At 39.8% G+C, this 14,796-nt stretch overlaps 1 protein-coding gene across 9 annotated transcripts in view; it reads right to left on the reverse strand.

Moving 5' to 3' along the window:
- NSD1 (nuclear receptor binding SET domain protein 1) overlaps positions 1-14,796 on the reverse strand; it is a 136,688-nt gene that overhangs the window by 54,006 nt on the left and 67,886 nt on the right. For all 9 annotated transcript variants that reach the window (XM_004284817.3, XM_033414845.2, XM_004284816.4 and 6 more), the window contains 3 exons: positions 4,230-4,354; positions 1,963-2,233; positions 65-174 (listed from right to left, as the gene is read on the reverse strand). In XM_004284817.3, coding sequence (XP_004284865.2) covers positions 65-174; positions 1,963-2,233; positions 4,230-4,354 — 506 coding nt within the window. The remainder of the gene's footprint in view (positions 1-64; positions 175-1,962; positions 2,234-4,229; positions 4,355-14,796) is intronic.

The following is a 14,796-nucleotide window of genomic DNA, read 5'->3' on the forward strand; positions in this document are numbered from 1 at the left end:
TTGTTTTTAAAATCCCCTATTTCCTGGATTAAACCCTATTTTAGAATTGACTAAAATAACATACCTTTTTAGTAAGGCCAAGTTCCCCTTTCTTGGGCATAAATCCAGGGTCTAAATCATTGGATTCAAGAAGTTTCTTAGTTGGTTTTCTCTGACGCTTACTTTCATAATTTCCTGAAATGCATGTATCTTTTCATTAGATGATTTAGAAACTGGGCACAAGCTAATTTTTTAAAAACCTATTATATATATATATATATATAATTAGTCATTTTTTTATATTTTTCTCAAAATATAAAAAATTAGTCATTTTAAAATATTTTTCTCATCATCTTGTGGGGAGGGACAAGGTAAACATTATTCTAAAATACTAGTTAACATAAAACAAGAAAATATTTCTCAATACAGACACAAACTAATGTGAGGATGTTCTTATGTCAGAGTGTGTGTGTGTGTATGTATACACACTTACTAAAAACCATATATGTTGATACATTTTTAAAAAATCACAAATGAACTAAGGAGAAATCAAAAGGGCAAAACACCCTTTAGAGCAATCAACTGGTGGTAAGAACAAAAGGAGAAGTGAGGTAAAGTAGAGCCTGAATTCTGGGCATAAATAGACCAGGATTAGAATTCTTGTTCTGTTCCTAAATAAGTAAAAGACACTTGTTTACTTTGTAGGACTGCTCTTAGCAATTATATAAAAGAGCCTAATAACACAGTTTGGCACATAATGGGCAATGAGGTGGTAACTATCTTTATTATTCTTTTTGATTCCACCTTACTTGATTATGCACAATTGGGATCCCTTTTTAAAGAATAACATCACAAGCTACTGTTGGGAATGTAAAAAAGTTACATCCAGGGCTTCCCTGGTGGCACAGTGGTTGAGAGTCTGCCTGCCAATGCAGGGGACACGGGTTCGTGCCCCGGTCTGGGAAGATCCCACATGCCGCGGAGCGGCTGGGCCAGTGAGCCATGTCCGCTGAGCCTGCGCGTCCGGAGCCTGTGCTCTGCAACAGGAGAGGCCACAACAGTGAGAGGCCCACATACCACAAAAAAAAAAAAAAAGTTACATCCAAAATTTTCCTTGGCTGACTACAATACTCAAGTCAGAAGGTTACTCCAATTAAAAAAAAAAAAAAAAAAAGTCAGAAGGTGAATTAGAGACAGTATGTTGTTTAGATTCAATTCTCACCAGGTGACATGTTTATACAGAATGATAAAGTGAAAAGAAATTGGTAATTAACTTCAAGGGAGTATTCACACTCAGCTGCTTGCTATGTGTCAGGTAAATTTCTTTATACATTGCATCACAGTCTCCATTTTATACATCGAGGAAACAAGTTCAGAGGTTAAACAACTTCCCAAATAACACAAAGATTGGTAAAGTCAGTATCTGAAGTATAATTTTTATGTGTTTACTCCACTAGTATGCAGTGCCCCTCCCCCAAACCCTGTTACCCTGGGTGTTGATTCACACTGTGGTTGATCAATAATCATGAAGAGCAATAACACTGAAAGAAAGTAGTTTGTAAAAAATATGTCTTCCTGGGCTTCCCTGGTGGCACAGTGGTTGAGAGTCCACCTGCCGATGCAGGGGACACGGGTTCGTGCCCTGGTCCAGGAAGATCCCACATGCCGCAGAGCGGCTAGGCCCATAAGCCATGGCCGCTGAGCCAGCATGTCCGGAGCCTGTGCTCCGCAACGAGAGAGGCCACGACAGTGAGAGGCCCACATAACGCAAAAAAAAAAAAAAAAAAAAAAATGTCTTCCTGACAGTACACCAATTAATGGTCATTAACTATATCCAATTAGCCAGTATTAGGGATTTCCCAGAATCAAAGTGGGTAGTTTGCTGTACAGAAATACACTACTGGCTTTCCATCAAAACATACTAAAATCTCCTGCTTCCTCTAATTATATCCACTTATATACTGAGACCCATCCCCATCTTACCTGGTGTTTTAACTAGCAATTCCTCAGACTCAAGGGCAGGCCGTGGAGAGACTTCCGGAGCCACAGGCACAGACAAGGTCAGCTGTGGCAACTCAGCATGTCCACCTCCAAGTTCTGACTGAGCCAAGGGCCCTTCCAAAAACGGAGCCTCCCTTTCAAGAACTGGAGGCTCTTCTTTGGTTGATATCAAAGAATTCTCATCCACCTGTTTGTTCTGAGCACTAGATCGACACCGGGCTAAAAGGCTTTCCTCTTCACGGCGGGAACTTACCTATGGGCAAAAGATAAACGTGGAATCCATAGGCCAAAGTCATTATAATTTAAGTATCAAAAAGAATAATGTACTTATAAAGGAATGAAATTCTGACACGTGCTACAAATGGATGAAACTTGAAGACAACATTACACTAACTGAAATAAGCCAGACAAAAAAGGACAAATATTGTATGATTCCACTTATATGAGGCACCTAGAATGGTAAAATTCATAGAGACAGAAAACAGAATGGTGGTTGTCAGGGGCTAAAGGTATGGGGAAATGGGAAGTTATTTTTTAATAGACACAGTTTCAGTGTGGGGCCATGAAAAATTTCTGAAGATAATGGGTAGTGGTGATAATGGTAGTGGTTGCATAATGATGTGGGTGTACTGAATGCCACAGAACTGTACACTAAAAAATGGCTAAAGTTGTAAATTTTATGTTATATATATATTTTACTATAATTTTTTTAAAGGGTAAAAATGTCATTGGATTGAGATACACTGAAGCTATAAAAATTCATTAAAGCCATAGTGATAATCTTAAAAAAAAGAAAAAGGGCTTCCCTGGTGGTGCAGTGGTTGGGGGTCCGCCTGCCGATGCAGGGGATGCAGGTTCGTGCCTCAGTCCGGGAAGATCCCACATGCCGCGGAGCGGCTGGGCCCGTGAGCCATGGCTGCTGAGCCTGTGTGTCCGGAGCCTGTGCTCCGCGGCGGGAGAGGCCACAACAGTGAGAGGCCCACGTACCGCAAAAAATATAAATAAATAAAAGAAAAAAGAAAAAAAAAAGATTCCCTAATATATCATCGATAAAAGCAGCTAATAATAAACTTCCAAAGTTGAGTTGGTAAATTAACGGGAAAGCAATACATGCCTTTCATGTATTTCAGTACTATAAAATGACAGACTGACAGATAATATAAGTAGAAGAAATAATAAAATCTGAAAATCTTCATTTTGTAACCCCAAATGAAATTATTCATACAGAAAAGGATGTACAATTGATATTTTTTAAAAAACATCAGGGAAATGGCTGATGGGGAACAAGACATTCTCTTGGAGCCGAAGTAATTATACATATACTGCTGCTTGATCAAAAGAGGTAAAACATAACTGAAAAGAGAAATCAGTTAGTCACCGTGGTGAACTATTGAAGGTTAAATACCTTCCAATGTCATACAACATATGAAACCTACCATGTAATCTAGCCAAAGATGTTTAACTTGAATGTATCAAATTGTTACTTATTAACTACTACCTAAAAGGGAACATAGACGCAATCACACAAATCAAGAAGGCAGATACTCTAAATGTGTTGCTCTCATTGCTTACATACGGTCATGAAAAGGGGGACTGTCCTGGATTTAAGGTGATTTAAGAAATGTAACAACCAGATATAATGTGTACTCCTAGACTGGATCTTGGTTTGGATAAATTAAATGTAAAGGTTATGAAATAATTGGGGAAATCTGAACATGGATTTGTTATTAGATAAACTGACCTTAATAGATATGACCATGATAAATTGGTTGTGAAGAAAAATGTTGTTTCTTAGAGGTGCATGTTATTTAGGGACGTGGAGTCAAAATATCTCTAACTTACTCTAAAATACTTTGAGTTTAAAGAAATTGAATTTAAAAATAAAGCATATAAGGTATTGTAACATTTGTTTGTAGAATTAGGATCATACTATTCTTTTTAATACCCTATATTTTTTACTAAACATTTTATCATAACAATATTCCTAAATCAAATACATTTTGAAAGCAAAGGGGGAAAATATACTATATATACACACACTATACACACATAGTACATAAACTCATTTATACATTTCCTGTATAACTAGTACAGGCTAAGTACTGTGCCAGAAGCTGGAAAAAAAACCCTGAAAAACAAGATCCCAGTTAAGGAAATTATTGTCCCATGAAGATAAAATATGATATTGAAGGGAAAATTGCAGTATCCTAAAAGAACTGATGAAAGGTTGTTGAAATGGTGGAATGTACCTTGTGCACCTGTTCCTGTACCTTCTTTTGTTTTTTCTTAGGAGCAAATATCTGATCATATTCTTCTGTATATTCCAGAAGCCACTTGCTTGGCTTCCTAAGGCGTTTCTTCTCTGACCGCACAGCTAAAAGAGGAGAAACAAGTTCAGTATTAACCAAAAAGTTTGAGGGAAACCCAACGTTTTCATGCAACTATCTCTGTGCTTCCAAAGGTACAGAAATAGGAAACTCACAAAAACACTATGGCTATTTGCTATGGTTTATCCTATGCAAAATTTGGGAGAAAGGAGACTTTTGTTGCTCTATCCACACACACACAGCCTATCCAATGTTAACGAAATTAAACTGAAACTAGTGTCCTACAGTTACAAAGCTAACATTAAAATATGGATTCTAAATCAGGTAAATTCATAAAAAACACAATGAATTAACATTTTAAATAACATCTCTCTGGACTATGCAGAATATTGGATGAATAGATGATAGAATATTTACCTAATCAGCACTACCACATGAATTTCAAAAGCATTTTACATATACTTTATATCATGGTTATAGTGAGTTTCACATTAGAAACATCAAAAATATATAATTAATAATATGTATACCATTATCTCAATAACATTAAAAAAATGTATGCCATGTATGCCAAAGACAGAAAAGATAAAAGAGTATAGAATTTTGGATACTTTCTTAAAACAACAAAAAACAAACAAAAAAACAACTCTTGTCATGTTTTATGATCAAAATATCAAAGTATCATGCCATTTTTCCTTGAATTAATGGTGAAACAAATATCTATTATTAATTTCCCTATAAAACTTCATCCCAGTTTTAATATACTTAACATGCTATAATCATTTTACTATACTGTAAACTCTTTGGGAACAGAGCCTAATGCCTATAGAACGCAGGATACAATCTACTCAAGAGGGCAGTATTTCATCATACGATGACCTCAGAGAAAGCTATTCCTGCCTCATTTGAATGTGGCAACACTGGTGTTCTCTCAATAAAAGAAACACAAAAGTAGAGACCAAAAAGGAAAGGTAACAGGCTCAGCAAGCTTGGCAAAGGCTCTTACTCCCTAGCACATATGGAAACAAGCCATAAAGCCTTCATTAGGACAAGATGTGGAAAAGAATTTTTTACTAATTCTAACTGCTGTAATTTCACATTCGTAAACAGTAGTAACACATCATTTAGTTTATTTCAAGTTAATGTAAAAGGTGAAAACTTAGAACCACATAAAAACCTGAACATGGATTTTTATAGCAGCTTTATTCAAAACTGTCAAAACTTGGAAGCAACCAAGATGTAGGTGAATGGATAAATACACTCCGGTACATTCACACAATAGATTATTATTCAGCACTGAAAAGAAATGAGCTATCAAGTCATGAAAAGACATGAAGGAAACTTAAATGCATATAACCAAGTGTAAAAAGCCAATCTAGGGCTTCCCTGGTGGTGCAGTGGTTGGGGGTCCACCTGCCGATGCAGCAGACGCAGGTTCGTGCCCCGGTCCGGGAGGATCCCACATGCTGCGGAGCGGCTGGGCCCGTGAGCCATGGCCGCTGAGCCTGCGCGTCCGGAGCCTGTGCTCCGCAATGGGAGAGGCCACAACAGTGAGAGGCCCGCGTACCGCAAAAAAAAAAAAAAAAAGCCAATCTAAAAGTTTACATACTGTAGGATTCCAACCATATGACATTCTGGAAAAGGCAAAACTATGGAGACTACATAAAGTGGTTGCCAAGCTAAGGTAAGGAATATCAGAAACAAAAGAAGAATATGGCCTTTTTGATACCGGAAGGGAATATTAAAAGCTAGAAAATTGCAAAAGCCAATGGAACGAGGAGCAGATCATTCAAACCTCAATACATGGTACGCAGCAAACATGAAACCGAACAGGAGCTAAAATACACCACCACTAACTTTCTTGGCAAATACACATCAATTCCAAGCACAGAACCAGGACCTACTGTGCAGAATGGTGATGAATTGTTCATATAGGACAAGTCTAGCAATAGCTTTAGACTAGAGTGGACACATACCAGTTAAAATAATAAAATATCCAAAAAGCTGAATCAACCCCAAATGTTCACCAACTGATAAGTGGATAAGTAACATGTGGTATATCCACACACTGGAATACTATTCAACAATAAAAACTCCCTCTCTCTCTCCCTCTCCCCACCTCTACACACACACACACACACACACACACACACACACACACACACACACACATATGTGTGTATATATATATAAAAATAAAATTCCCCACCCCTAGTTCTTGCCTTACCTCATGTATGTTACAGGGTCTGGCCCAGCACACAGGAACTAAACAGCCTGACACAGGATACCCAGGACCAAGGGCACTAGGCCTGAGGTAAAGGACTCAGAGCATTGGGGACAGTTAAGGGTGGAGGAGTGCACACCCAGGGTAGTCAAAGCGTGGGAGCCCAAGACATTGGGCGCAACTAAAGGCAGGCAAGGGTTGGGGAGCAGGGGACAGGTAAGCAGAGCCATCCATGTCTGAGGCCAGGGTGCCCAAGGTGCTAGGTGCAGAAAATATAGGGTCCCGAAGACAAAGGGAGCCAGAAAGTGGGGTGTTCTAGGCATGTGGCACCCTGGATGTGGGATTTTCTGGCACAGGGTGCAGAGAAAGGGGGGGTGCCCAGGCACAGGATGCACAGGACATGGGGTATCGAAGGCACAAGGCATGCGAGTCCCAAAATACAAGGTAGGATGTGCAAAGTGAGGAGCACCCTGGGAATAAGAAGTATGACATCTGGGACATGGGTACCAAACCATACGGTGCTGGCCACATGGTCATAAAGAACAAGATACAGCCACGTGCCATGATATAAATAAACCACAGACACATTATGCTAACTGAAAAGACCAAGACACAAAAGATCACACATTGTATGGTTACATTAATATGAAACACCCAGAAAAAGCAAATCTACAGAGATAGAGAGTAGACTAGTGGTTGCCTGGGACTAACTATAAATGAGATAGCGTAATCTTATGGGAGTGGTGTAATATTCTAAAACTGATTTATGGGGGTGGATGCAGAACTCAGTAAATATACTGAAAACCATTTGTTGAACACTTAAAGTGTGTGAATTTTGTGGTATGTAAATTATACCTTGAGTGAGTTTTCTTCTTTTTTTCAAAACAGTGATGTTTCCCAGAAAACGAGAGTACTAACAGCAACATCACTCTGCCCATACATCTTATTAGCCCCTGTCATACCTCTACTCCCCTAGTTCTGGGACCTCAGAGGCAAAAGAACTTAAGGGGGGGAAAAAAGGCAAAAACCCAAACAATTCTTCATAATAATGGCAAGTTATTCAGCCCAAATTTCCTGTTGAAAGCAAATAAAAACGCTGTATAAAGTCTTCAAAAAACCACCTTAGGGACTTCCTCGTGGTGCAGTGGTTAAGAATCTGCCTGCCAATGCAGGGAACACGGGTTCGAGCCCTGGTCCAGGAAGATCTCACATGCCGTGGATCAACTAAGCCCGTGCACCACAACTACTGAACCTGCGCTCTAGAGCCCGTGAGCCACAACTAATGAGCCCATGTGCCACAACTACTGAAGCCCATGCACCTAGACCCCGTGCTCCACAACAAGAGAAGCCACTGCAATGAGAAGCCAGCACACCACAACGAATATTAGCCCCTGCTCACCACAACTAGAGAAAGCCCGCGCGCAGCAACAAAGACCCAATGCAGCCATAAATAAATAAATAAATTTATTTATTTAAAAAAAATTAAAAACCACCTTAAAAGAAGCAAAAAACTGACAAAATTGTAAAGAACTACAAACCAAAAACTAATGGAGGGCTCCCCTGGTGGCGCAGTGGTTGAGAGTCCGCCTGCCGATGCAGGGGACGCAGGTTCGTGCCCCGGTCCGGGAAGATCCCACATGCCGCAGAGCGGCTGGGCCCACGAGCCATGGCCGCTGAGCCTGCGCGCCCGGAGCCTGTGCTCCACAACGGGAGAGGCCACAACGGTGAGAGGCCCGCGAACCGCAAAAAAAAAAAAAAAAAAAAAAAAAAAAAAAAACTAATGGAAAGTAATAACCCAGGGAAACAAGTAGAGAGCCCTGAAACTGACTTTGTCCTGAGGGCTTTTTGGCCATCCTGTTAGGAGGCAGAAGAGTTATGGTGAAACAGAAGTAAACCATGTCACAACCCCCAGGAGACCACAAGGAAAGGTGCCTCAGCACAAAGTAAAAGGGGAGCAGGAGTGAGAACAAGTCCTTGAGAAATTGTGACTGGTCCTCCTGTGGATTTGCAGTCTGATAGGCCAGGAAAATTCAAGCCCCCAAAAGAAAACTGTAAATTAATATATTCATGTTAACAGAACAAACAGGAATAATCATCTCAATAGGCATAGAAAAAACATCTGAAAAACTAAACAAACTAGGTACAGAAGGGAACTTTCTCAACCTGAAAGGCCACCTATCAAAATCACAGTTAATATCATAGTTAAATGGTTAAAAACCAGCTGCTTTCCCCCTAAGATCAGGAGCAACACAAGGATGTCTGTTCACTCTACTTACCCTCAACAATGCACTGAAGGATCTAGCTAGGGCAATCAGGGAAGAAAAAGACATAAAAGGCATCCAGATTAGAAAGGATGAAGTAAAACTATCTCTTTTGGCTGATGGCGTGATCATGCACATAGAAAATCCTAAGGAATTCACAATAAAATGATTAGAGCTAAAATATGAGTTCAGCAAGGTTGCAACACCTAAGATCAATATATAAAAATCAACTGTATTTCCATATACTAGCAATGGGAAATCCAAAAATGAAATTAAGAGACCAATTTTATTTATAATAGCGTTGAAAAAGGTTAAAATACTTAGGAATAAAATGAACAAAAGAAGTGCAAGACTTCTACACTGAAAAGTACAAAACATTGTTGAAAGAGAACAAAGACAGCCTGAATTAATGAAGAGCCATCCCTTGTTCATAGTTTGGAAAATTTAACATTGTTACAGTGCCAACACTGCCCAAACTGACCTACAGATTCAGCACAACCCCTATCTAAATTCCAGCTGGCTTTTTGGCAGAAAAGATAAGAAACTCCTAAAATAAATACAGAAATGCAAAGCCGAAACAATCTTGAGCCGAAACAATCTTGAAAAAAGATAAAGTTGGAGGACTTGCACTTTCTGATTTCAAAGCTACAATAATTAATTACTACAAAGATTAAGACTTTGTGGTACTGGCATAAAGACACACATACATATCAATAAAAAATAACTGAGAGCCCAGAAATAAACCATCACATTTATGGTCAAAAGATTTTCAAATAGGGTGCCATGACCATTCAATGGTGAAAGAATACCCTTTTCTACAAATGGTGCTTAGACAACTGGATTAGGCAATGGGTACTTAGGTATGACACCAAAAGCACAAGGAATCAAAGAAAAAACAGACAAACCAGACTTCATCAAAATTAAGAACTTTTGTGCTTCAAAATATATAATCAAGAATATAAAAGGTAAACCCACAGGAGAAAGCATACGCAAATCATATCTAATAATGGACTTGTATCTAGACCATGTAAAGAATTCTTACAATTCAATAATAAAAAGACAAATAGCCCAATTAAAAAACAAGCAGGGCTTCCCTGGTGGCACAGTGGTTGAGAGTCCGCCTGCCAATGCAGGGGGCACGGGTTTGATCCCTGGTCTGGGAAGACCACATGCCATGGAGCAACTAAGCACGAGCACCACAACTACTGAGCCCACGTGCCACAACTACTGAACATTCTGGCAGTTCCTCAAAACTTATACATATAATTACCAAATGACCCAGGAATTCCACTCCTAGGTATACAGTAAAAATAAAAACACTTCCACACAAAACACTGCACACGAATGTTCATAACAGCATTATTCATAAAGGCCAAAAAGTAAAAACAATCCAAATGTTGATCAGTTGATGAAACAATAAATAAAACATGGTTTATTTTTACACTGGAATATTATTTGGCATTAAAAAGGCATGAAGCAAGAGCAGACAACAGCAAGCTGGCAGAATAGAAAGTCCCCACATTATTTCCCTCACAGAGATACCAAACTAACAATATATGCATCAAAATACCTTTATGAGTACTCTAGAAATCAGTTAAGAAGTTACAATACCCCAGGGCAAGTGCAAAGCCAAGAACAATAGCACTGAAATGGATTACAAGAGCCAATTCACTTTATCTGAGATTGCCACTCAGAAAGCAAGCACAGCTGAGCTCCCCCTCAAAGCTGGGGAATGGAGGTGGGGATGTTCAAAATTCCAGCTTTTCATAGGGCTTCCCAAGGGGCCAGTTTCTGTCTAACCTGACTGGGAGCACAAACAGAAGCCACACAGTTTGGACTCCTCGGGGCACTGAAAACAAATGAAAGACTGGGCAGCATGTTGTGGAACCAGAGGGCCTGTAGTGACACAGATGGAGGCCAGCAGGGCTTGGTAAGATTGGGAGAAGGCACTCAACTCTTGGCTTCTCTCTACAAAGGGAGAAGAAGGGAGCATTTGGCAAACCAGATTTTTAGAAAACTGCCCAAGGGACTAGTATCTGTTTTGCCTGCTTCTGGGAGCTGACAGAGAGCCAACATGCTTCAGATACCTAGGCACCACTGAGAATTAAAGAGAGTGAGAAAGCTTGTTGCAGTAGCAATGGCTAACCTTCAGTACTGCAGAAAAACACTAGAAGAAGCAAGAGATTACGAGCTCCTGAAAAAGAAATGGACAAACCTCTCTAATTAGGAAATTACACACACAGGCCCAGAGAAGCCCATCCTCCAAAAAAGGTTCCAGAGGTCCCCAGAATCTCTAGCCAAGCTGATTGGTGAGTCTTCCCCTGTATGAAGCCAGTGTCAAACTCACAAAACTCAGGGGAAGGGGACTTCCCTGGTGGTCCAGTGGTTGAGACTGCGAGCTTCTACTACGGGGGCACGAGTTCAATCCCTGGTTGAACTAAGATTCCTACATGCTGCGTGGCACAGCCAAAAACAAAGACAAAACCCAAAAAACTCAGGGGAAAAAACTCATGAAGTACATGAAGAAACTAGGAAACATGGCCCAAAGGATCAAAATAAATCTCCAGAAACTAACAGAGATCTATGAATTATGGGAAAGAATTCAAAATAATTGTATTAAGGAAGCTCAATGATCTATAAGAAAACACGGAAAACTAAAAGAAACCATGAAAACAGTAACATGAACAACTGAGAGTATCAACAAGACAGAAACTATAAAAAGGAACCAAACAGAAATTCTGGAGTTAAGGACATAATAACTGAATTGAAAAATTCAATAGAGAGATTAAACAACAGACTTAAGCATAGGACAGAATCAGCAAACTCAAACACAAGTCATTTGAAATTATCAAGTCAGAGAAGAAAAAAGAAAAAAAATTGAAGCAAACCAATACACACATTAAGAGAGTTCCAAAAGGAGGAGAGAATTTGAATAAATTATGGTCAAAATTTTCCCAAATCTGAAAAAGGAAATGGGCCATCCCATATCAGAAGCTGAAGATCTCCAGCCAGAATGAACTCAAAGAGGCCCACAGTGAGACACATTATAATCAAACTATCAAAAGACCAAGACAAAGAGAGAATCTTGAAAGAAGTGAGAAAAGCAACTAGTCAAGGACAAGGGAACTCACATTAGATTATGAGTGGAAACCTTACAGGCCAGAAGAGAGTGGCATGATATATTCAAAGTGCTAAAATTTAAAAACTTCCAACCAAGATTACTATAATCTGGAAAACTGTCCTTCAAAAATGAAGATGAAATGAATTTTCTAAAACAAAAGCCGGGACTTCCCTGGTGGTCCAGTGGTAAAGAATCCGCCTTCCAATGCAAGGGACACAGGTTCAATCCCTGGTCAGGGAACTAGGATCCCACATACTGCAGGGCAACTAAGCCCACACACAAGAACTGCTGAGCTCGAGCACCTCAACAAGAGAGCCCGTGTACCGCAACTACAGAGCCCACACACAACTAGAGAGAGAAAACCCACACATCACAACTAGAGAGAAGTCCGGTGCCACAACGAAGAGCCTGCGTGCCACAACTAAAGATCTCACACGCCTCAACGAAGACCCTGCATGGCACAACCAAGACCTGACATGAACTTCCCTGGTGGCGCAGTGGTTAAGAATCCACCTGCCAATGCAGGACATGGGTTCGAGCCCTGGTGCGGGAAGATCCCACATGCCATGGAGCAACTAAGTCCGCGAGCCACAACTACTGAGCCCAAGTGTCACAACTACTGAGCCCACATGCCACAACTACTGAAGCCCGCATACCTAGAGCCCATGCTCTGCAACAAGAAGCCACTGCAATAAGTCTGCGCACCGCAACAAAGAGTAGCCCCCGCTCGCCGCAACAAAGACCCAGAGCAGCCAAAAAATAAAATAAATAAATTTATTTTTTTTAAAAAAGGACTTGACACAGCCAAAACTATAAATTAAATAAATTTTTTTAAAATGTAAAACAAAAGCTGAGTTCATAACCACTAGATCTGCTTTACAAAAAAATGCTAAAGGGAGTCCTAAAAGTTGAAACAAAAGGCCATTAGGGGGGCGGCTTCCCTGGTGGCGCAGTGGTTGAGGGTCCGCCTGCCGATTCAGGGGACACCGGTTCGTGCCCTGGTCCGGGAGGATCCCACATGGCGCGGAGTGGCTGGGCCCATGGGCCATAGCCGCTGAGCCTGCATGTCCGGAGCCTGTGCTCCGCAATGGCAGAGGCCACAGCAGTGAGAGGCCCACAAACCACGTGGACACACACAAAAAAAGGCCATTAGGCAGCAACACCAAGGCATATAAAATAAAAATAGCTGATAAAGGTAAATATATAGACCAATACAATACTTTAATACTATAATGGTGGCATATAAAGCACTTTTAAGTCTGGTATTGAATTTAAAAGACAAAAACATAAGTAATAACTATAATTATAAAACTATGTTAATGAATACATGTAATTTGTGACATCAATAACAAAGTGGGAATGGGAAGATGTAAAAGAGTTTTTTGTTTTTTTGCGGTACACGGGCCTCTCACTGTTCTGGCCTCTCCCGTTGCGGAGCACAAGCTCTGGACACGCAGGCTCAGCAGCCATGGATCACGGGCCCAGCCGCTCCGCGGCATGTGGGATCTTCCCAGACAGGGACATGAACCCGCGTCCCCTGCATCGGCAGGCGGACTCTCAACCACTGCACCACCAGGGAAGCCCCAAGAGTAGAGTTTTTGTACACAATTGAAGTTACATTGTTACCAGCTCCAAACAGTTTGCTATAACTATAAAATGTTTTATGTAAGCCCCATGGTAACCACAAAGAAAATGCCTACAGAAGATAAAATCAGAAAGAAATCAAAGTATATCAATATAAAAAAATCAAAGAAATACAAAGGAGGGCTGCAAGAGAGATAGAGGGACAGATTAGCTGCAAAACAGAAAACAATTAAAATGGCAATAAGTCCTTCCCTGTCAATAATTTATTTGAATGTAAATGGGTTAAAATGCTCAATCAAAAGACATAGCGTGGCTAAATGGACTGAAAAAAACAAGATGCAACTATATTCTTTCTACAAGATAACATCACCTTAGATGTAAAGACATATAGACTGAAACCAAAAGGATGAAGGATATTACATGTAAACGAGAACAGAGGTAGCCATAAATGGAAAAAATAGACTTGAGCCAATACTATCTCTAGAGGCAAATAAGGACATTATATAATGATAAAAGAATCAATTTACCTGGAAAATAAACAATTATAAACATATTTTAAAAGATAACAATCATAAACAATCAAAAATAAATATGTATGTAACATCAGAACACACAAATATATGAAGCAAACAGTAACAGAAATGAAAGAAGAAACAGACAGTAAAACAATAACAGTAGAATTTAGGGACTTCTCTGGTGAAACAGTGGCTAAGACTCCACGCTCCCAACACAGGGGGCCCAGGTTCGATCCCTGGTCAGGGAACTAGATCCCATATGCATGCTGCAAATAAGAGTTCCCATGCCACACCTAAGAGTTCCCATGCCACAACTAAGGAGCCCGTGAGCCACAACTAAGACCTGGCATAACCAAAATAAATAAATATTTTTTAAAAGAGTTTAATATTCTGCTTTCAATAATGAAGAGAACAACCAGACAGAAGATCAATATGAAAAACAGAGAACTTGAACATCACTGTAGACCAACCTGACCTAACAGGCAAATACAGAACACTCAACCTTATAGGAGCAGAATACACATTCTTCTCAAACACACAGGGAACATTTTCCAAGATAGATCACATAATAGATCACAAAACAAGTCTTAACAAATTTAAAAATACTGAAATCATACCAAGTATCTTTTCCAATCACAATGGAATGAAATTAAAAATGAAGAGCAGTTGGGAAATTAAAAAATTCACAAATATGTGGAAATTAACACTCTTGAACGACAAATTGGTCAGAGAAGAAATCTCCTCCCTCAAATTAGAACATACTCTGAGACAAATGGAAACAATA

The sequence above is a fragment of the Orcinus orca genome, chromosome 3, assembly GCF_937001465.1.
Source record: "Orcinus orca chromosome 3, mOrcOrc1.1, whole genome shotgun sequence".
NCBI classification, from domain to species: domain Eukaryota; kingdom Metazoa; phylum Chordata; class Mammalia; order Artiodactyla; family Delphinidae; genus Orcinus; species Orcinus orca.